The sequence below is a fragment of the Aptenodytes forsteri genome, unplaced genomic scaffold (genome assembly GCF_000699145.1).
Source record: "Aptenodytes forsteri isolate BGI_AS27 unplaced genomic scaffold, ASM69914v1 Scaffold98, whole genome shotgun sequence".
Classification (NCBI taxonomy): Eukaryota; Metazoa; Chordata; class Aves; order Sphenisciformes; family Spheniscidae; genus Aptenodytes; species Aptenodytes forsteri.
The window spans coordinates 598,550-620,310 of record NW_008795130.1 but is presented as its reverse complement, the minus strand read 5'-3'; the positions used below and the strand labels follow the sequence as shown (position 1 = coordinate 620,310).

Genomic DNA, 21,761 nt, shown 5'->3' with positions numbered 1-21,761 from the left:
CATACATAGCTCTCCAGTTTAGAGAGTTGTTGTGGGGGACCATGTCAAAGGCCTTACAGAGGTCCAGATAGATGACATCCGTAGTCCTCCCCTTGTCCACTGATGTGGATGTCACTCCATCATAGAAGGCCACTAGGTTGGTCAGGCAGGACTTGCCCTTGGTGAAGCCATGCTGGCTGTCTTGAATCACCTCCCTGTCCTCCATGTGCCTTAGCATAGCTTCTAGGAAGATTTGTTCCATGATCTTGCCAGGCACAGAAGTGAGGCTGACAGGTCGGTAGTTCCCAGGGTCCTCCTTTCTACCCTTTTTAAAATGTGAGATGTGTTGTTGTTCATCCTGAACATCAAAGGCCCCACCAAAATTCTTTTTTTTAAACTTTGGACTACTGTTATATTTGTAATCAGCAACAGCACTTGACCTGGATCATACCAGAATGATTTAGTAACATTTTTACTGATTTTCAAAGCATAGGTATGCAGAAAAAGCTGTCTTTAAGGATGGAATGTTCTTTCAAGGACTCCTGGGTTTATTTCTTTATATCTATGACAGACATGAACTGCATGAGATAAGTCTATGGTTCTAGGCCCAAATTTCAGCAGAAAGTGTATGTTATGCTTTATGTTTCAAGGTGGTTTTCGTCCTTTAATACCAAAGCTACTTTTAAGATGCCGTCCCTTTGGGTTGCCTGAAAAGCTTACGCAAGCTATTAGAATATCACCAAATACAGGCAGCAAACCTTTTTTCTTTTTTTTTGTTTTTTAAATAAAGGGGAAAAAAGTTAATTTCTTTTTTCCCCCTGAATTATTACGTTACAGAACTTTTCCAGTTAAGAACGCCAGGGCTGACACATTCCCTTCATCCTCCAGGGACTGCTAGAGCAGCATGCAACTGAAATGTCTCAACATATTAATTTATTTCAGTCTTCATTGCTTTTCTGCTGCCTGGCATAAGAAACTGGACTAGTATAGCATTAGATTTACAGTAATATTCTAGCAGTTGACCAGATACGATCTTTCACGTGAGGCAGGGTTACACCTCCAAAGAAAGAGTAAATTAGATTATTGCATTAAGAAGTACAAACGTTATGATCAAATACATTGTTATGAGCTAACAATGCAATATAAGATTGCCAAAAAAGAAAGATGAAAAATTACAAAAGATCACTGATAAGTGAGGTTTGGACACTGCTAAGGATGGTTTCAACAGTCTTTATTTTGCATTCATTTTGAGTACTGAAAGTAAAAGAGGTGGGGAGGGAAGCACAGAGTGGTACATGAGTTTTCAGTCATGTAACCACACAAAGATGTCTGAAATTAACATTTCAGCAGTAGACTTAACTATGACAATTTGTACTTCTTAATACATGACTCTACAAGCTGAGTAAGGTTCTTCTAAGATCCAAGAAATAGCTCGAAGGGTATAATTTTGGCAGAAACAAACCCAGTAGGAAAACTTTTCATTAATATAATTATTTTTAATATTGGTTTTGGGATTTTTTTTTAAGTTGTTATGCTGTCAGTGGACTCTAAAACCTTAAATGTCCACTACCCCAGCATGGTCTGCTATTATAGAGCAAATGATTAGCAGACAGAAGGGAAAGATTGACCTAAAGAGCAAAGGTTGAAAATAGTCATGGCAAAGCCTGTCTCTCTCCAAAAGTTATTCGTCTCACTTTCCAATTAGGGAACATTGCATGTGAACCATACCCCTTAACTATGGAGGAAACAGCACCAGTGTTTAAACCCTTTTTAAACACATATGCAGAAAGCTGAAATTGAAGCTGGAACAGTCTTCTTATGCAAAATTTTTGTTTATATACACACAAAGTATACATACATACGTGTTTTATATTAATTTGCTCTACACCAGAGATAAGCTTTTGAAATGTGCCAAAAGTCAGCCAGTGAGAATACTCAAGTTGTTTGCTGTACCTACACAGCTTCTAAGAGAATTAAAAATGCACGTGAACGTGACAGCAGATTACAGACCTCTAAAAGACTAGATTTAGCTGAAACTGGCTTCTATCTTCAAAATCAAGGAGGAAATCGAGACACAGAGAGATTGCCTTATATGGGTGACAGGCATAATTAATTGTTTTCCTAGAAAACAAAACAACTAAACATACTAACCTGTGCAATACATACTACAGAATGCTGTATACAGTATATAATCTGCAAGACAGGGATGGTTGTCCTTCACTTATCTCACAACACAATTTGATTTCTCCCTTTACATAACAGGAAGAATCGGACTAGGACACAGGAGCAAGTAGTGCACTGTGGAGGCAAGGGCTACTGGATCTAGCTTTGTCTGAGAGGGAATATAAGGAGACAACATGCCAACATGCAGTGCAATGTGCAACTATGACTTACTGCACATGCACCACACATTCAGAAGCTCCTATAACACATTCGATTTGGCCCTTCTGCTTATGCACAGGGGCCCAGGACCTCTCAGTATCTCAAAACACGGAATCATGTTACCATGACAAATATGTCAGCTCACTAGATCCAGCTGCAAAAGAGAGCCTGAGCAATTCTTTTCTAGTACTTGTTATGCCAAGTCACATTATTCTGCAATTGCTACTGCCTAAGGGCATACAGGGAGCCAATTACAGTGACTCACTGATGTACACTGTAAGTTGATTCTGCGTCCTAACCTTAAGGCTTTGATTATGCCCTGCGTATCTTCTTGACAGATTTCTAGCTTGTTCCGAAGTGGTATAAAGGAAGCTAAAACTATTATTTCAGTTTAACCATTAGTAAGAAAATAACATCATAATGCAAATTAGGAAAAGGCTCTAATACATAAGTCACTGCAGATTCACTGCTGCCTCAGAGGCAGTGACATTTTCATGTTGCATTAAGTAGATGGTTACCTTTCACTCCTGGTAAAGGAAAAGTAGGAGAATACATGCCAGCAAAACTACCTCTTCCACTTCTTCAACTTCCTAAGGCCTAAATTCTCACACAGCTTCTTAAGAAAGTCTGTTCTCAGATTTTTCTGCTGTTAAAAAGACATTGTGTAGAGAATGCACGTTATCTTTTACTAGTTAACAGGACTATACCTGAAACTGTGTGGGAATACAGAGGAACTGCCAGAACTTGTCCAAGTACATTAAGGACTAAGCCTGTAAAGCTTAGGGAATAACTACAGAGAACATGCAAAGACAAGAGGCATTAAAAGGAAAGTGAAAAGGCAGGCACAGTCACACTGACTGTGTCAGATAGCTTTTGGGGTAAGGGGAGGAGTTTGGGCAAAAAAATGTACTGCGCAATCAACTGTACTGCTCATCTAGAAAGATGTAGGGTAACTACCAAAAAAGATTTCTTTACTGACTACATTATCATGGTATCTGAGAAACTTCAATGAGTTACTGAATTAACATCAACTGCCAAATCAAGTGACGATTAGCTATTTCCTATTAATTAAAATTGCACAAACCCTATAAAATCATATTCTGATACACAAGTGAGAGTTTTTTACCTTGATTCAGTTTATGTGCCAAAAGAACAAGTTAAGCCTACAAACTGAAGAAGTGCTTAAAAAAAGTCAAAAAAAGAAGGAAAGAAAAATTCTAATCTTTTTACTTAAACTGGTTTTAAGAAAAATAATTCAATGTTTTAATTTCTTAAAAGACCACCACTAAAAAATAAAGATGAGACAGTACTTCCATTTAGTCTTCAAGAGTTCAGCATCTCCAGCAGAACAACCTTGGCTAAAATACACAACTATGAACATGCTCTAGTTAAACATCAAATGAGTGCTTTGCTAGGCAGGGCTCTAAATGCATGATCATTCAGACATTACCTGTGGAGAATTTAATTTATTTATTTTTAAGAGAATAACTTCCCCCTATGCTTGCAAAAAAGAGAATTCTATGTGTTAGAAAAAAGTACAACATGAATCCAAGTATTCAGTTATGTATGATTGTTCCACATGTAAGAAAAATTACCTTTAAAAAAACCCCAACCAACCAACAGATGTTTTGTAATCTAGAACAAATAAAGTCAAACTGCTCTTATCAGTATGCCCAAATTATGAAACAAGATTAACGTCTCTGATTATGGGATTTTCTACTATATAACAAGCAAATACTTTATCTAATTGGTATTTTTTTATAATTATACATAATGGTTAGTACACGATTGCTCTTCACAGCATCAAATTACTTAAATTAATGAAATCTTATGGGAGAGTTTTAACTTGCAGATATTAGGTATTGTAGCTTTTCATTTTTAATGCAAGTACTCTAATTAGTTTCCCCTATTTCACAGTTGAATACCTTCAAGCAACAAAGTGGAAACTTTGGGAGTAAAAAAAGCTTTTAATATACAACTGAAAATTCTATTCAGCTAACTTCTTCAGAATTTTCCTCAACCCTTCTGCTGATTCTCACATAAAAAAAAATTAATGCAAGATTTTTCGTATTTACAATTTCCTGACTATAGAAACGTGCTATGTTGTATTGTAAGCACATTTACTTCAGAAGTCCAAAATCTTGTCCAATTTTTTCTCCCAATAGCATCAAGAGGCAGATATGGAATATCATATGTAATGATGAAGCAACTTTCAAAAGAAATTCCCATCTACAACATTTTTCTGCTAGCAACCCATAAAAGTAACATAGTACATGCACAGCTTGGAGAACAGATCAGAAGCTATAAAGCTGGAATTATGTTGTTATAAATACCGTTCCATAGCAGGACAGAGAACATTTATAAACTGACATACATTTGGAAATGGGACATCTGTAAGCAAAAGATCAGCGAAAACAGTCAGTAAGGTGATACTGTATGGCTGGTTACATTCCTCTACCAAGATCTGAGGGAAAGGACAAAGTATCTCCTATTCTGGTTTTGGTTTAGGCATCTAAAAACATATCCCTAGGTTTTAATGAAATGCCATAATGGATTTCAGGACCAACAGCTTAAACATCTACTGTGTATCTAAGTATCTTTGAAATTCAACTGGCTTTCTACATAAGGATGCCTCTTTCCCTCCTCCCCCAACACTTAAATGCTGGCATTTCCTAATTTGACAAATACTCAATCTTTGACCTAAATAATGACATGCATAATAACAAAACAACCATCAGTGATACTAAGCACATGTAACTCACACTAACAAACTAAAGGTAACATCTTGAGAAATCTTCGAAAGCAGTCAGGAAAATTGGTCTGTATGGTTCATTTATGAACTATGACAACTATGGATCTAAATACGGAGAGACACAAGACAACAAAGAGAAAGCTTGGAAGATGAAAGAGAAGGAAGTATGGCAGTAGGAAAGATCAGAGTCATTTTGGCTAAAAAAAACCCCAACAAACAAATAACGGGAAGGAACAAAGAAAGTAAACAAAGCATTGGAAAAGACAGTCATCTTGGTCACCAGCCAAGGGGGTGATGTTACCCAGTAACACAAGGCAGTAAGGAAGAACTTCTTTGCTGTGTTATACCAAACGACTTAACCAGAGAGCTTTTTGGTATGGAAATGTCTACCAAAAACCAAGATTCCAGGACTGAAAAGAAAATACAATCTCTCTATTACACTGCTACTACCTGTATGTAGGTACAATCAAATAAAACACTACTATTAGTCTGGCTGTAATACATAAAATGACAGTGATGTCGCTTCCCTAGAAACTCTTAAGAAAGATAAAACTGTCTTAATTATACAAGTAAGAACACAAAAGTTTCCTTAAAAAGATCTCACCGCACTGAAACAGTAAATGATTAATGTTACACGTTTACAAAAGAATTCACTGGTTCTGTAGACTTTTGAAGTAAGGTTTCACCAAATATCTGACAAGAAAGCATTCTCTTCTAAGCTTTGCTTGCCCAAACTATCCACATTATCAAAGTCTCCTTTACCTTGGATACTTCTGGGTTTGCTGGCGTTATCAAAGTCACAGACCTTCTCCCATTTATCTCTCACTGCTTCAGGCGTCATTGGCTGATTCTTTCCTCTGACAATAGCACCCAAGGATCGCTCCCAGCGCACTAAGGGGAAACATGAGCCAGAGAGTTCAAGTAACAAACAAAGAAACTTTTAGTTTCTTTAGATTACTTTCATCCAGGCCACTACTTCCAAGACAGTGCAAGAAAGGAAAGTACTCCAATTTAACTCACCAGTATAACTTCAAGCTGGACTAAAAGGGTTCACTGCTTTTAACTAACATTTAGAAAAGGAATAGCACTGGTTTTAAATTTCATTAAAGCCGCAACAGACTGATTGCTCTCTGAAAACATACATGAGTTTTAGGATTCTGTACAGTGAAAAGTTGCAGCTAGTATGTATCTACAGACATTCTCTTCTGACATGATTTTGGCTACTAATGCTTAGGAATCTTCTGAGAGCCTTGGAAAACTATAGTGGAAATGTGAAAACCACTTGTTACCAATGAAAGAATGTTAATACCAGTAGCCAGCATCTCCAAATGGTCCCTGAAGCTGTATTTCAATACTGTACCTTGAGAAACTGGTAAGGCTAATGTGAAAGCAGTTCTGGAAGGATACAGACTTCCTGGATTGCAACTAATCCTTAATCTGTCATGCTTGTTCTGCTATTAGCAATAGGTAATGAATTGAATAAGGCCATACTGGTACCTTATTAACAACCTGGTTTCATTTAAAAGCTTCAACAACAGCCATTGTAATGATGAAAAATGGTATTTTCTTTTGACCAGAGAGGAGAAGCCACAGATTTTTGGCTGTATTAAAACTCAACTCCTTGTGGAGGGCAGCAAGAGGTTTTACTCTGCTGCCCCAATTTGTTTAATCTGTTTAATACACTACCTGGGAAAAGCTATTCCAGAGCCACCAGAACATTTACAGTTAGTTAGAAATGTACAAAATCTTTATCAAGTGAGCAAAAAAATGTTTTGGAAGAAGGGGGAACCACTTCTTGAATTAATGGCCCTACTTCCAACCCACTGGTGATATTCATGTAGGCTGAAAAGTCCTTGAACAGTTCTGGAAAATAATGCTGGTATTAGGTTCAACATATTTGGGGAAAAAGTTAAGACATTTCACACACTGAATTAAATTTTCCATCTCGTAAGCCCTCAGTATTGTCTACAAGTTTTCTTTACAGTCATATTTAAGCTAGTTACTGGAGTCACTCAAGGAAAATACCTAGCTAGCATAGCTACTGGTTATTAAGAAGGCTAACTGCCTCAATGTGTTAATGCATATCACTAGTATTTTTATAGAAGTATAAATAAAGGTGGAAAGCAACTAAAAAGCAGCCTGTTTACCAGCATGTGTTACTTTTATACCATGAAAAGTTAAAGTTGTCAAGAAAAGGCAGCAACGTATACTTAGCACGAAAAATGGAGATTCTTCTTGACTTCAATTATATCCTCGGGATCCAAGAGTTAAGGTTACTTAGGCAGATTTTCAGTTACTATTAGTCATCTCAAAAGCCTAACAAAATACATACCTAGGTTACCAGTTTCCCCCATGTGTAGTGAAATATTTGACTTTTACTTAAAATAAGCAGTCTCCTCAGAACCCTAGGCTTTTGCTAGTCTTCTCTTCCTAAATAAAAATGTCTTGAGCAGAGCTTAACTGTAAAGACAATTTGCATGCTTTTGTTGTCAATCCAAAAAACAAAGACAATCCTTCAACACAAAGTACTTACATTTTCCAATCCATCCAGCTCCCACCTGCCAAGAAAAAAGAAAAACTTCAGCTTACCACGTTACAAAGCAAAGTTTTGGTAATGTAGGGAAACAAAACTATACTTCAGAACAAACTCAACACAATAAAGATTTCTGCACTACTGCTGGTTGTATTTAACAGTTTAGTTAAGCACTGGAACATGAGCAACATAAAACTCCAAGAACAAGATAACAGCTTCCATCCAATTTATGAGCTAGCAGTTTGATATGAATACCTATAATGTATTGCATAACTAAGTAATTCATCCTTCCTGCAAGTTGGTTTCTGTGTTTGAATGATTTAGAAAACAAAAACTTCTTCTGAAGTAGTTGCTTTGGTACCTTTTCAGACTTATAAGGGTACAGTAAGAATTGCAACAATTGTACATTTGAACAATCGTAACAATAAAATCAGCAGTATTTTGAACACACACCAGAATTTGACAATTTTACTGCCTGATGTACTTGTCTATACAGCACAACAGGGTCAACGTTTCTTCTGTCTATGCTGAATATGTAGTATCTCACATGATAATTCAGTTTCAGCAAAAAGGTTAAGACTGGACAGGCTAAAGCAAATGATTGATTTCGGGGGAAGGGGCAAAGGGAGGGAAAGAGGTGGAAGAAAGAGAAAATAAAAAAAATTACCTCAAACAGACTGCCATTCTCCGCACAGCTCTCGTGGCAAAGCCAAACAACTAAGGGAGCAACATACTCTGGTTTGAAAGCATCGACCAGATCTAGAGCAAATTAGAGGTGGGGGGAATCATAAAATAGAAACACTGTATGACTTCACCAAATTATTCTTACTCTACCACCTTCTGATGAACAGCAGAGCCAGGGAGAATTTAAACAATAGTGTTCTGCCATAAAAAGAAAGGACAAATGAAATGAAACATTTGAAGATTCATTAAATACGAACAACTCGTAAGACACGTGTATGCCTCAAAACCCAATGACACTGGTTCTCAGCCAGACAGATGAAAACTGTCTAAACGTTGGGAACACTGTAACATGCAGACTGCAAAGCCAGGTACCTTCCTAAATTCCCATCTGACAGGCAGCCTGAAACAAGGACAATTCAGGTAGACATAATCCTGACGGAGAGGTACCCGAGCAATTTCCCTTTTAATTTGCTAGTCTGTTATGAAGAAAAGACAACATGAAAAGAATTGTAGATGCTGAATATCTGAGAAACATTCCATTTGGAAATGCTGGTCTTTCCAAATGAGATATCGGGAATTATCAGCCCTGCTAAATTTATGTATCAATTGTATTTTGGGATTTTCACTGTCATCTGGCACAAGAGAAAACTATCTGAAAATGGAGATATTGTCATGAAGCAGAGTGTGGTTGTCCAGGCAGCTTTTACCACATATTCTATCCACTGTCTGAAAAGAAAGAATAATAATCTAAAAGCTGAAAAAGGAAATTAAACAAAGTTATTTTTTCAACAGCAATAGATACATAGCTGTTCCTCAGCTAAAGGTCAGCAAGCATTTTCAAATATACCCTGACAGACGAAGAGCTGGGAAAGTTTAGCATTACAGGTGCTTCTTTAATAGCCAATCTGAAGTAACAGAAGTTCCTTTTTAGACGTTCCACAAAGGTAAAAGGAAATTGAACTAGATTTAATATGGCATGTTGTAAATGTCTAACAAAAGCCTTAGGCTTTTCTATAGTATTCCACTTTATGCCACACACCATTTGCTCTCAAAAATTAGCACTAGACTCCTATCACTAATGCTATTAATCCACTATTATTAAGAAATAGTTGGTAGAAGTTTAAGAAAAAACACATAAGAGATGCAAACTACATTTAGAGTTCTAGCAAGAACAACAATAAGTGGGCCAAGTTGAACATACATAACTGTGGCAATGCTAAAGCATAGGTGCTTGCAGACATCTAAAGATGAACAGGAAGTACCAACTAAGATAACAAGGATAATTTGATAAGACACGTGAAAATGTTTTTAAAGTTCTGGTGTCCAAACCTTTTAAGAGTATTTGTAAAACTGGACGGGGGGGAGGGAACAAGGTAAGAAATAAACGATCAGAGCTGTAACTATCCTATAAGACCAAAGGATCTCACTCTTCTTAAAATGATTAAGAAAGAAAATTAGGAGGTGGTTTTATCACTCTATGTAAATATATTCAGGAAATTCCAGCTACTGGACTCCCCTTTATGCTTCAGGAACTCATAGCTGCAAGCTTAATGTATTTGACTCTTCTGTAAGTAAGTGCAATAAAACCCTGGAACCTACAACCTATAGAGCTGCTAGATTTCCTGATCACTCGGATTATTTAGACCTAAACCAGGATACTTTACACAGAACTTAATTAGTCAAACAAAATCATGCATTCAATCCATGCATAACTGAATAAAATATATTACTCTTCAGTATCTTGTATATCAGTCTGAAAAATGTAATGATTCCACTGGCTTTGAAATCTTCTTTGAAAAGAAGGGCAGGAGGGAAATGAAATAGGCTGATTCTAGAAGACTTTCTAAGACTAATTTTCTTTTACAGGCTTTTTTTTTTTCCAAATTCTTTTTGTTTCTTCTGGTCATTTGCCAAAGTTATTAGTTACTCTATTTATCCTAGATTTACACTTTACACACAGCTGTCTCCTAGAACGTTCTTTATACTGACTTCCCAATGCAGCGCTCTGTTAAAACCTGTTCAAGCATTCAAAGATTAGTAACTGTGCAATAAAGAAAACCATAATGTATTGGGCAACTCAGTTCATTATCATCTCTTGCTGATCATGGAACGAAGAAGTGCACGCATGACGTGCAGAAAACAGTATTTTGCAATTAGACAATATTATAACAAGTGCAGACACCTTATGCACATACCTGATTCCACATCTGATGAAACAAACAAGCCTTTCCACTACTGTAAGAGGATCTTGGAAGAGACTATAATTAAAGAGCCTCGCCACATGAAATTGCTTTTGTGAATTACAAAAATTGCTTCTTATCTTGTGGCAGAAAATAAGAATTCCTTACAACAGACAAAGTTGTCAGTTCAGAGACAAAAAGACAGTGGGAATAATGAATTAGCAGTGTATGAAGTGTAAAGGATTTGTGTTTTCTAAGAGATAAAGTTAGCTGTGCTTCAATTCACTGAAAAATATTAGTACAGGTAAAGCTTAAATGATTCACCTTGTGGCATGACAGTCTGGGTCAGTCTGGATCCAGCAGTAGGAGCAATTGTGTTGCAGTGGATGTTATACTTCCGGCCTTCAATTGCAATTGTGTTTGAAAGACCCAAAAGGCCAAGTTTTGCAGCACTGTAGTTTGCCTGACCAAAGTTTCCATATATTCCAGCAGCTGAGGAAGTCATAATTATTCTTAGGGGAGAGGAGGAAAAAAAAAAAAAAAGAAAAAAGTTCAATGATTTCTTCAAGTCGTTTAATTCTACACAACAGCATTTTCCAGCTTTGGTATTATATTCTCCACATTCCACAAAACAAAAGCGTACAAATAAGAAAATGTTATGTGTTGTTTTTGCTAACAAACACATGCCTTTTTTATGTTTGATTGATAGCAAACATCTGACAAATCCTGAAGCATTGTCATAGTAGCAGAAAACTAACAAAGTCATGAGCCTTTCTGAGTTATACTGCAAAACTAGAACAGACATTCTGTGACAACAGGGTACGATATAGAGAAAAGTATTTTCTTTTCATGTTCTAACTGCACTTCAAGTGGCGTTATTCTTATAGTTAACAAATTACTTCAGTGGTCAGAAGAATATTATTTTATTGAAAATGACTTCACCTTAATATCTACCTAGTAATATGCGAAGATGCATTCTTACAGAATTCACATTCAAAGAATCCTAACGCGTGTTAAACACATGAAGGAAGAAGATAGCAAACTCTTGCCCTTTGCTGTCCCCTAACATTATTGCTGTGGAGATGACTGAACTGCTCACAAGAAAGCTCTAAAACCACTGCGGTTCATAGCGGGTTTGAGGCAAGAAAACATTGTGCTGCATGTCTTCTTATAACTTGGAATTCAAAAGAAAAGGGTCTACACCTTTAGTTTTAAAAGAAGCCTTATCAGAATCCGTTCCAATCTACTGTAAACACACTGCATAGCTGGGATCAAAATCTATTTCATTTTTATTATTATTTGCCTCACTGACAATAATCCACTGTTTTTAATCTAAATAAAGAGATGTGTTACAAGTACTGGCTCAATATGATCAAGACGAAAAAAGCTACAAAATCTTTACAAAGCAGGCATTTTGCAGATGGCACACATCTATACGTGAACCGCAGAAGCACTCACTACCATTGTTATCTGAGCAAATACAAAAAAGGAGCCAAGGGAAGCGTTTTCCTAAATGGATGCAACTCCTAGACTTTAGCTGTGTATTCTGCCTGCTGATCTCTTCCCTTATCCTTACAGTTCAGTTCCCTGGATGAAAATGAATGCAGTTTGGTCACAGAATGACAAAGAAGCTCATACAGCTTTCAACATGTGGGAATGGTTGTTAAGATTAATAAAATCATGTCAGTGTTTTGATAAGGAAAAACAACAAAAGTGAAAAAACTTAAAGGTCTGAATTCACTGCACTCTTTCAGTTAACAGTAACACATACCAAAATAGACTAAGAACACTCCCACAACTTCTAAGACAAGTACATTTGTCCAAAGGGGGGACGGGGGGGAATCCAACCCCAAACAAAAAAAACCAAGACCCACAAGCAGAACTGCATGTACCTGTCATATGAATAAGAAGGAGCAGGAGAAGAATCCCTTGGACTAGCAATAACATACAAGTAACAAATATTTCTAACCGGTCCTCATGAAAAGAAATGGTATTTCTGTAACACTACAGCTCCTGTCTGGGATACTTGCATATACATGGAAAAAACCTTTAAACATTTGGCTGGGGAGGTGGAGAGGGGGGCAGAACTGAAAGGATAAGGGCTTACACATTTGGACTGATTTTGTTTCATCCCAGTGACAGTAGAAGAAAAGGATGCAAAACTCCTCCTTCACTGTCAGGGCATGCATCAGTCTGTTATACCCTACTGGAAAAGAAAAGAAAAAAAAAAAAAAAAGACTAATTTTTACCTGCCAAATTTCTGATTTTTCATATGATTCCATGCAGCTCGGGTGACCAGGAACGAACCCCTCAAATGAATTCTATGAATTATATCTAGGAACAAAGTAATGTCAGTTTAATAATTCCAGGATTTCATCTCCCAAGTTGAAATACACCATTTGTTTCTTCTTCACAACAAAAACTGCGCTCTCTTTAGACTCTCAAACTGTTACTAAAAAAGTTGTGGGCTTTTTTTTTTTTTCTTTTTTATAGATGATTTTGAAGTGCTTGCCTAAACATACACTAATCATGTCTTCTGCCTCTTGGATGGTGCTCTCCTGTATAGAATTCACAAGCATTCAAAATTCCTGCACTTAAGCACAATCAAACAAGGACTACAGAAGCTAAACCATCTTTGCAAAAGTCTGCTCAACTGGGTTATCACCACCTACCATCTCACTGAAGGTTCCCCCTGTTCTTCTGTCCCTTGGCACATCAGCTTGCTTTCCTCCGTTGTTAGTTCTGTGTCTTTTAAGCCTCTTCAGTATTCAGCCAGTCAGTGCTGGTGCTAGGAATGTGTTCTGCTCACAAAAACTATTGTGTGTGTTTCACATGGCTCTTTTTTGTATTCCACTCAGCAACCTGGAGTGGTAGCTAGAGCCTTTCTTCCCCTTTGGAACTTCATACACCTACCATGCATTACAGCACAGATCTGGTTTGCAAGCTGAACACAAGGCAGCTAAATACAAGCAGCTTACCACTAAGCTTTCAGAGCAAAAGGTAATTCTCTGATCTGGCATAGACACCCTTCCCTGCCTTCTCTTTTTCCTTGTACCAATGGGAGGGATGTACCTTTCATCTTTCACACAGAAAGTACATTTTAAAGTTTATCAACTCACCCCAATCGTCATCACTTATCCGAACAAATGAACGGTCTCTTAGGATCCTAAAATGCATCATTAGGAGAACAAAACAAAACAAACAAAAGATGAACAGGTGTTTACACAAAGTGACAGCCCACAATCAAACAGGAAAAAACCTTCAGGTTTACTCACCCAGCATTGTTTATAACAATATCTGAGGGGGAAAAAAGAAAAAAAAAAAAGGAAAAGAAACTAAGTGAACGCACTGATAAAATACAACCTTGTTTCTATTTTTCTTCCACTTCTAAAAATATATATAGACAGAACACTGCACACAAACATCGTACTACTATTCTATAGCTCCTTGTCCCGAATAGTGGAACTCTACCATTGGACAATAATTAAGACAAGACAAAATACTTCAGTACAGGCAAGTCTCGGCCTGCCAACCGAATGAAGTCTGACAGAGAGGTATAGCTGAGAAGTGCTGACTACCTGGGAACACAATACCTGCAGGATGCAGCCATCCTGCAGTTTTGCAGCTTGCTTTGAATTCCAGAGTGCTGCCTATAATGCAGTTTGTGCCACCATCTTTGTTGCAGAAAGCCCAAATGATAAGTGGAAGAACCACAGTCACAGAGCCACTAAAGCAACCTGGATCATAACAATTTTTTGTCAAATATCTAATTTGATTCCTGTTGGCTTTGATCATGTGTACCTTTAGCCACTTAATCTTGAGCTAAAATCACATAAACTTCACAATTAAACAGTGGCAGTCATATGGTAAAGAGGAACATTACTTGTTAGATAGAATACCTCAAGCTTTTTTTTTTTTTCAATTTGTGTTGAAGCATTTTGATCTTCACATAGGCAAAAGAGCTTCCAAAACATCACAGAGCATCTCTGACTCTTCAGCAACATTATTTATCCTAATTTTATGCAGCTAGTTATAATACTTGATGAACTCTGTGCTTTGAGACAGAAATTGTTAACCACTACTGAAGTACCGAAATTCTGAAGGGCAGGAAAATAAGAATCATAGATCGAGCTTTAAACTTCTGCTAAAAAGTACCAAAAAGGACAGAAAAGTTGCCCATTCAGATGTAAAGTGGAAAGCCCCTGATTTAGGTTTCACTGACTAAGGGCATCAAGGGTTGGTGACTTCGACTGTTGTCACACTGTATTTCATACACTTGTTGTCAGTTGCACTGTTTATTAATGGCTCTGTGCCTGCAATCAAGTTACAAAAAGAATTAAGCAACTGTACCTATCCTCCCAAAAGCCTCGAGTGCTGTCTTCACCAGCTTTTCACCATCTTCCACTGAATCTATAAGAAAAAAAGTATGAATTTTCAAGTAAAATGAACTGGATACACTGCACTTCCAGGATATTAACAGCTAACTCCATGGAGCTAAGAAAAATAAATTGTGTACAACCCCAATATAAAATAAATTCAAATTCAGCGACTATTTGCATGTGGCCTAAAGCAAATCCCACCCAGTAAGTCTAAATGGCACAATGTTTGCCATTGCAAGAAAAACAAGAAGCAAAACAAGTAAGAATCATCCATTCCCATTTTGCCTCTGACAACTGCAGATGGACAGTTTCTTAGTATTTCAATGTTAAGAAAGCATATGAAAGAAAAGGGCATTACTAGACGAGTATTAATTAAAAAAGTACTTTATACACTTGCTTTTAATGCCTCTGTCTCCCTAATCCACATTTCATTCCACCTATTTAATTTATGTGGTATTGACAAGCTGGCAGTAGTCCTTTATTAAGCAGTGTCAACTTTTCATTCAACAGGTCCACTATTCCTATAGATAAAGCATGAAACTAGTCTGGCAAAGTTACATACCATAATTGGGTACTGCTTTCCCTCCTTTCGCTCTGATTTCGTTGACAACTTTGTCAGCAGCTGAGGAGCTCTTGCCATATCCCTTGAAATCACCTCCAAGATCATTCACTGTGCATCACAAAGAAATGAATTTTTCATTGTTAGCACTCAGACTTCATGGTCTCTCCTTATCATGCTGGAAGTTGTAAGGAGTATTAATAAAATCTGCTGCATCTGGATCCTACTGAGAATCTCAGATGATTAGAGAAGAACAGTTGGTCACTTTTTTTTTTTTTTAAGTAGTATAACATACAGTATCATTTTTTTAAATAGGAAACAGAACATTTTTTTTTTTTCTCTCCACCATGCATTCAACTTGCTTGCTCTGCCCAGGCTACCTCTCTAATTGTGTTATTGTAGTTCAGAGATTAAGATCAAGATTACATACCAATCACAGGTGATTAATTCTGGTCTCTTGTCAAACTGCTATAGCTACCGCATGAACCGTAAACAAGACTGAGAAGACTTTGTTCCTGTTTAATACAGTAGCTAAAATGTTACTAGTAAACTTCACTATAGAACAGATCAAGCAGTCTGAACAAAGGGAGAAGCTCTGGAGCTTCGGATTCTGTTCCTGTGGGATAAGAGGGCCACCTGACACAGGCAGCTGCTTTGTTTCCAGGCTGCTCTCTGTACTGGGGCACGCATCATTAATGGTAGCTGCACCATATCATCACCACTGTTTGCTGCATTGCTGTATTTGCATGTACCAAAGTTTCACGGAATTCATCAGGGGAACAAAAACACCCCAAAAAAATCCACACATTATATTTGGACAAAGAATTTCAAAAAATTGTAAGAATTACGTTTAAATGGGTGCAAAATGAAACTGTAAGAAAACCAGAATAGACTGTGGATTTGCATGCAACACTGGCATTTTGCTAAATAGTCTTCTGCTACGGTGAACTCCAGCTTTGTGACTTCTAACTTTTGCAAAGTCCTCAAGAAGCCAGCAATAGTGAAATCCACAAAACATGCAAGATATTCTTGCTGGTCTTGATGATAAACAGCAACTGTAAGTCTGCTGTATCATCACAAAAGGAAATAAATCCATGTTGTGCCCTTTTTTTTTCTTCCCTCCTTTTTTTGGGTTTTGTTTTGTTTTTTTTTTACACTCTCAATGTAAAGAGGTACATAGCTTGCAGGACACATGACAAAATCGTTCTCTATTACTCAGACTAAGAAAGTCTCATCTGAATTCTGTATTCAACTTTGTGTGCAGCACTTCAAGAGAAGTGTGGGAACACTGCAGAAATCCAAATGAGTAAATGAAAATGCCAAAGCCCAGAAGAAGTGAGCCATGAAAAGAAGGGGGGGGGGGGGGGGGGGAAACAACAAACCAAACCAAAACCATGAACTGTCTAGCCTGAACCAGAAAGAATTACAACAGAACATGATGATATCCTCAAGTACATTAACAGACTCATGCAAAAAAGAAAGGAAACAAAGCTAAATAATCAATATGTAACAGTTCGAACATGCAGCTAGCACAATTCAGGTGAGGCATTAGGGAAAATTTCCAAGTGTAGTGAAGCATTAGAATAGGCAACATGGGCAGACTGCTCAGCCTGCAACATCAAAGGTCTTTAACACGACATTAAAGAAAAGCAAGTCAGAAACAGCACTAGGATTTCCAATCTGTCCTGGGAAAGAAGAGTGAAAAATTTTGTGGTAAACATTTATACAAAAACATTCAGTTAGTCTTGTTAAGACATTACAACTCTCTACCAAAGACATGCTTATATATGTTTATCCTTCACTTCAATAGTAATTTGCTGAAAAAATCTTAATCAAATATTTGGGAAAATTTCCAGAGGCACCAAAGCACCTTAGGCTGAGTGCAGGCACTAACAGAGTTGAAGCAAAAATGAGTACACAAGAAAGAATAGAGCTATTCCAGGCTTTGAAAATGATAAAATAACTCCATGAGTGTGATAGAGTAATTTGGAGGGGAAAAAAAAAAAAGGATAAATAACATTATTTTAAGCTCAAGCTTTACATCATATAATTTCCAGTTGAAAACATCCAGTAGAAAAGAGCCAGAGACTGTAGCAGTTGTGACAGAGCATGGTTATAGTCTGAATCATAGAGAAGAATTGCTCTAAAGCTACAAGTGCATTATTAGCAAGTAGTACAGAGCAGCAGAAGCAAATCTGTAGAGTGAAACAGTTGGTGCTGAGGACCTGACATCTACAGTACATGTTTTTTAAAAAATAAACCAGCTTATTTCTTGCTGTAGTCTGGTGCCACAAACCAAACACACATTTGGAATAATTTAGGTGCACTGCTAAATTGCATCTTCCAGTTTGGTTTTCAAAGGAACTCCACACATGCACTTCAATACCATCCCACAACGCAAACAAAAATACAAATAGATACAAATCAGGAGAGATGCTTCAAAAGCGTGACTCTAATCTAAACTAAAACAGCAACACAGAAGAGCCCTCAGGTAGACTGAAAAGGAAGAAACAGTAGGGCCTGGACATAATACAGGTCACAAGACAAAAACAAAGCATTCCTTTCCTCCTGCTTTCAACTTTTTTCTGACGAGAAGCATGAAAGAGATGAAGCATGACAAAAAAGGTGGTAGCAGGCAGCCTTTGGATGACAAGAAAAGGGCGAGTTCCACTCGGGTCGCACTGGTCAGTCTAACCATGCCATCAGCAACTCACTGAACAGAAGGTTGTACACAGAGAGAGATGTGGGACTGGACAGAAAAAGCTCCCATGTTGGGGCCCACTGGTATTCCTCCAACGAGAGTACTTGATTATTGTTCTTACAACATACCTTCATTTCCGTAACTTAAAAAAGGAAACTTGATTTAAACAGACATGAGTCTCATATCTGCTTTAGTTGAAAAAAACTCAAGTCTTTACACAAGTAACTTCTCAACTCCTTGAAGTCAGAATCATAAGAGAACAAGAGTAAGAAAAATAAATACAAGCATGTAGAGGTAATTGCAAAGCACTACTATAAGAGGTGAAGTGAGGTGCAGTTTCCAAAGGGAAATAAGAAGTTTCCCTCAGACACGGTCAATTCTTAAGTTACTGATTCAGCCATTGTGCAGTAAGGCCATGAGATAAAGGAGTATTAGCTATGGTCAGGCAATATAATACATTTTCTTTCAGATCTTTCTGGAAAGTCAGAACACCGCTAGCTACACAGAATCAATACAATTAAACATTTGGGCTGCTTTAGTAACCTAATTTTTGTTAAATAAGAACTTGAGATGACGTATTCACGTTCCTAGTAAATAAGGTATCAAAGGTGGCAACTACTAGAAAAAAATACCTAGATTTTTTTAAGTTGTCTACACACAGACTTCTCACATTTTATCAATAAAGTAAAACCAAACAATTTGAATGAAATTTTGTAAACTGAGATTGGGATTTTTATTAGAAAGCTACTAAAATCAGTGAGCAAGTTCTTGTCCATAATCTGTTTAAACATTTAACCTTGAACTCATCAACAATACCTGTACAAATTCATTCACAGTCAAATGGCTATGCCAACTGCCAGAAAGTGCCCAAGAATGTAACTTAACCTTCAGAATTAGCTTGTGATACAGCATTTTGCACAACTAAATATTCCCTGAAGAAGGTTCAACCAAATGACTACACTATCAGAAATCCTTTACTGAGAGCTATTTGGCACTGTCATGGAGACCAGATGGCTCTTCTGTGCAACACGCTGCAGAAAGAAACAATGCAGTGCACTTTCAGCACATTCTGTGTTTTCTAGGGAGCTACTGATACTGCATTACATTCCAATAACATCTTTCCTGTGAGAAGGTACTAGAAGATACATATTCACATTTTCAAATGGTCTTATTAAAAGTTTCTGAACAGTATTCACCTAAGACAATACCCTCTCTGGCCACAACTCACGGTAAAGGTTGGTATGCATGGATGAAAGTCAAGTCCGGGAAACGATCTGATTGAAATTGGCTTTCCAGCAAAGATAAGCCCTTGGACAAACTTGGGCAACTTGTTTCATAAGAAAATAAAGCTTAGAAGCAAAATTTAAACAGCAAAAGATAAGACAGAAAACCATTAAATAACAAAGGTTACTGTCAAAAAGGGCATGGACAGTTGAATGCAAGCCACGTGAAAAGGCAAAGGCTATTGTATAGATCAAATTAGTTAACATAAAACTTACCAACTACTGAAGCTCCTCTTTCAGCAAAAGCCAGAGCATATGCTCTGCCCAAACCTAGTTTAAAAAAATAAAAAGTAAAAAAAAGAGTCAATTTGTCTCCTGAATCACAATTCAGAGAAAAAGCCACACAAAAAAGAACTGCATGAAGAAAAATGCACCAAATCAACACAAACACCTTGAAGGTTCAAAGTAAAACACTATTTCCCCCAAGAGTTGAAAGTTTCATGTAAGTTCAAAACATAAAAGTAAACAAACAGATAAATTGCAGACAAACCTCCAGCCGAGGGAAAAAAAAAAAGAAAAAATCCCCATGCTTACTCTTTGTTATTGCACCCAACAGAACCATCAGGGAAAGCTGTCTGCTACTGAGTTTGTGCTTGTGATAGAAAAATACATTTGTAAGGCAGAAAGTTTAATGTCTTGGTGTAACCTTGAAGAAGGAGGGGATGTTTCAAGTTAATTAATTACATTCTAAGTGAATAAGATACTTCCCTGGTTAAAGTTAGTCTTTAAGATTTGAAGAAGAAACTGAACAAAATTTAACTGTGACTAAAGATGTACTGACAAACCCCCTTCAATTATTTGGATACAAAGGGATCACTTAATATCACAGTTAACCAGATGCACCCATAGTTTACCTATCATAACAGAAGACTGTCATTTTTGCCTCACATACAAAAGCAAGACTCTTGCACCTTTACTCTGGCTTAGCTTCTGGGTGTTTTATACATTAGTTATTTGTTACGACAAATGATTTACAGATGTATTATCCACTGTACCCGCCAAAAGTTATTGAAATCAATGATGATGGTCCTTTTTCTCCATTCCAAAAGAAACTGAGATTTGAATGATCAAAAGATGATCAAGGTCAGAAAAAAGTTTCTCAGAGTGCAACAGTACCTCTTTGCCCCTCACCAAAACATTCAAAGCTAGCTCTCAAAAGAAAAAAATGGAAAAAAAAATCAGAACTATTTAAACTGGTTTGAAACACACTAACCTCACACCAACAAATTAGAATTTTCCTTAAGACTCCTATGAGCCTCTGCAATGGAGAGTATCACATGTGAGGTGCATATACATCCACTGCCTGATGTAACCCACGTCCAAGAAAACTTTTTTTTATTTTGAAAAGCCACGTAACTGAGAAGTGCACGAAATCCAGACCATGTTATATGTGCTGGTATTCTCAATTGGCAAGCAAGGACTAAATGCTTAAGAATCAAAACTGATCTTAAAAAAAAAATTAGCTTGAATTGCATAAACAATGACAATGCTGCATGACAGGCAGGAACAATACTTCACAAGGGATTTGCCCAAAGTGAAAAGAAACTACTGTATTTTTAGATGCTTGTGTATGTGAAAATAGGTCTCACTTTAAAACAAATTAGTGATCCAGATGTTTTAAATAAATTCCCAGCTCTGACCTGCTCATTGGCATCCAATTCAAAAATCAACGTCGACAAACAATGCTATTATCAGTACAGTCTAACTACAGTGCTGTAAACTAAATAAAAGCAAAACAAGAACTAATCTGAAGTTAACAGGGTTTCCCTTTATCTTGGCGTAAATTTAATCAACCAGTTATCAAAAATTATTGTGAAATAACACATCCAAGGACAGTTTTCTCTGTTAACAAACCATTTTCAAGTAGCCTAATACTAGAAGTACAAGGGTCACTGTACCCACACTTATGACAAGCTAATTTTGCTCCATGCGGGGCTTTTTAGAAGCTTTGTTGTTGCCAAAGTGTCTTTGTTTTGCTATTACCTAAGGTCTTAACCTGTTTTTCAGAGAGACTTGTTACATAGAGAGAAGCACATAAATATAGGTCTGGTAAAAGCTGAAAAGGCCAGAAAGATCTGGCCTCAATTATTCTCAGGTTTGTCACCTTCAGGTGACATGACTGGACTGTTTAGTGCTTTCCACAAAATCTCATATTCTTGCTCCCTGTCCTGGTTTTGACTGGGATAGAGTTAATTTTCTTCCTAGTAGCTGGTATAGTGCTGTGTTTTGGATTTAGGGTGAGAACAATGTTGATAACACACCGATGTTGTAGTTGTTGCTGAGTAGTGCTTACACTAGTCAAGGACTTTTCAGCTTCCCATGCTCTACC

The 21,761-nt window shown here is 37.1% G+C and overlaps 1 protein-coding gene across 1 annotated transcript in view; it reads right to left on the bottom strand.

Moving 5' to 3' along the window:
* HSD17B4 (hydroxysteroid 17-beta dehydrogenase 4) overlaps nt 1-21,761 on the bottom strand; it is a 77,925-nt gene that overhangs the window by 52,195 nt on the left and 3,969 nt on the right. The window contains exons 2-11 of the mRNA XM_009278145.1: nt 19,649-19,702; nt 15,452-15,559; nt 14,861-14,920; nt 13,786-13,807; nt 13,630-13,676; nt 12,760-12,844; nt 10,835-11,022; nt 8,314-8,405; nt 7,647-7,671; nt 5,876-6,004 (exon numbers count right to left, since the gene is read on the bottom strand). Coding sequence (XP_009276420.1) covers nt 5,876-6,004; nt 7,647-7,671; nt 8,314-8,405; nt 10,835-11,022; nt 12,760-12,844; nt 13,630-13,676; nt 13,786-13,807; nt 14,861-14,920; nt 15,452-15,559; nt 19,649-19,702 — 810 coding nt within the window. The remainder of the gene's footprint in view (nt 1-5,875; nt 6,005-7,646; nt 7,672-8,313; nt 8,406-10,834; nt 11,023-12,759; nt 12,845-13,629; nt 13,677-13,785; nt 13,808-14,860; nt 14,921-15,451; nt 15,560-19,648; nt 19,703-21,761) is intronic.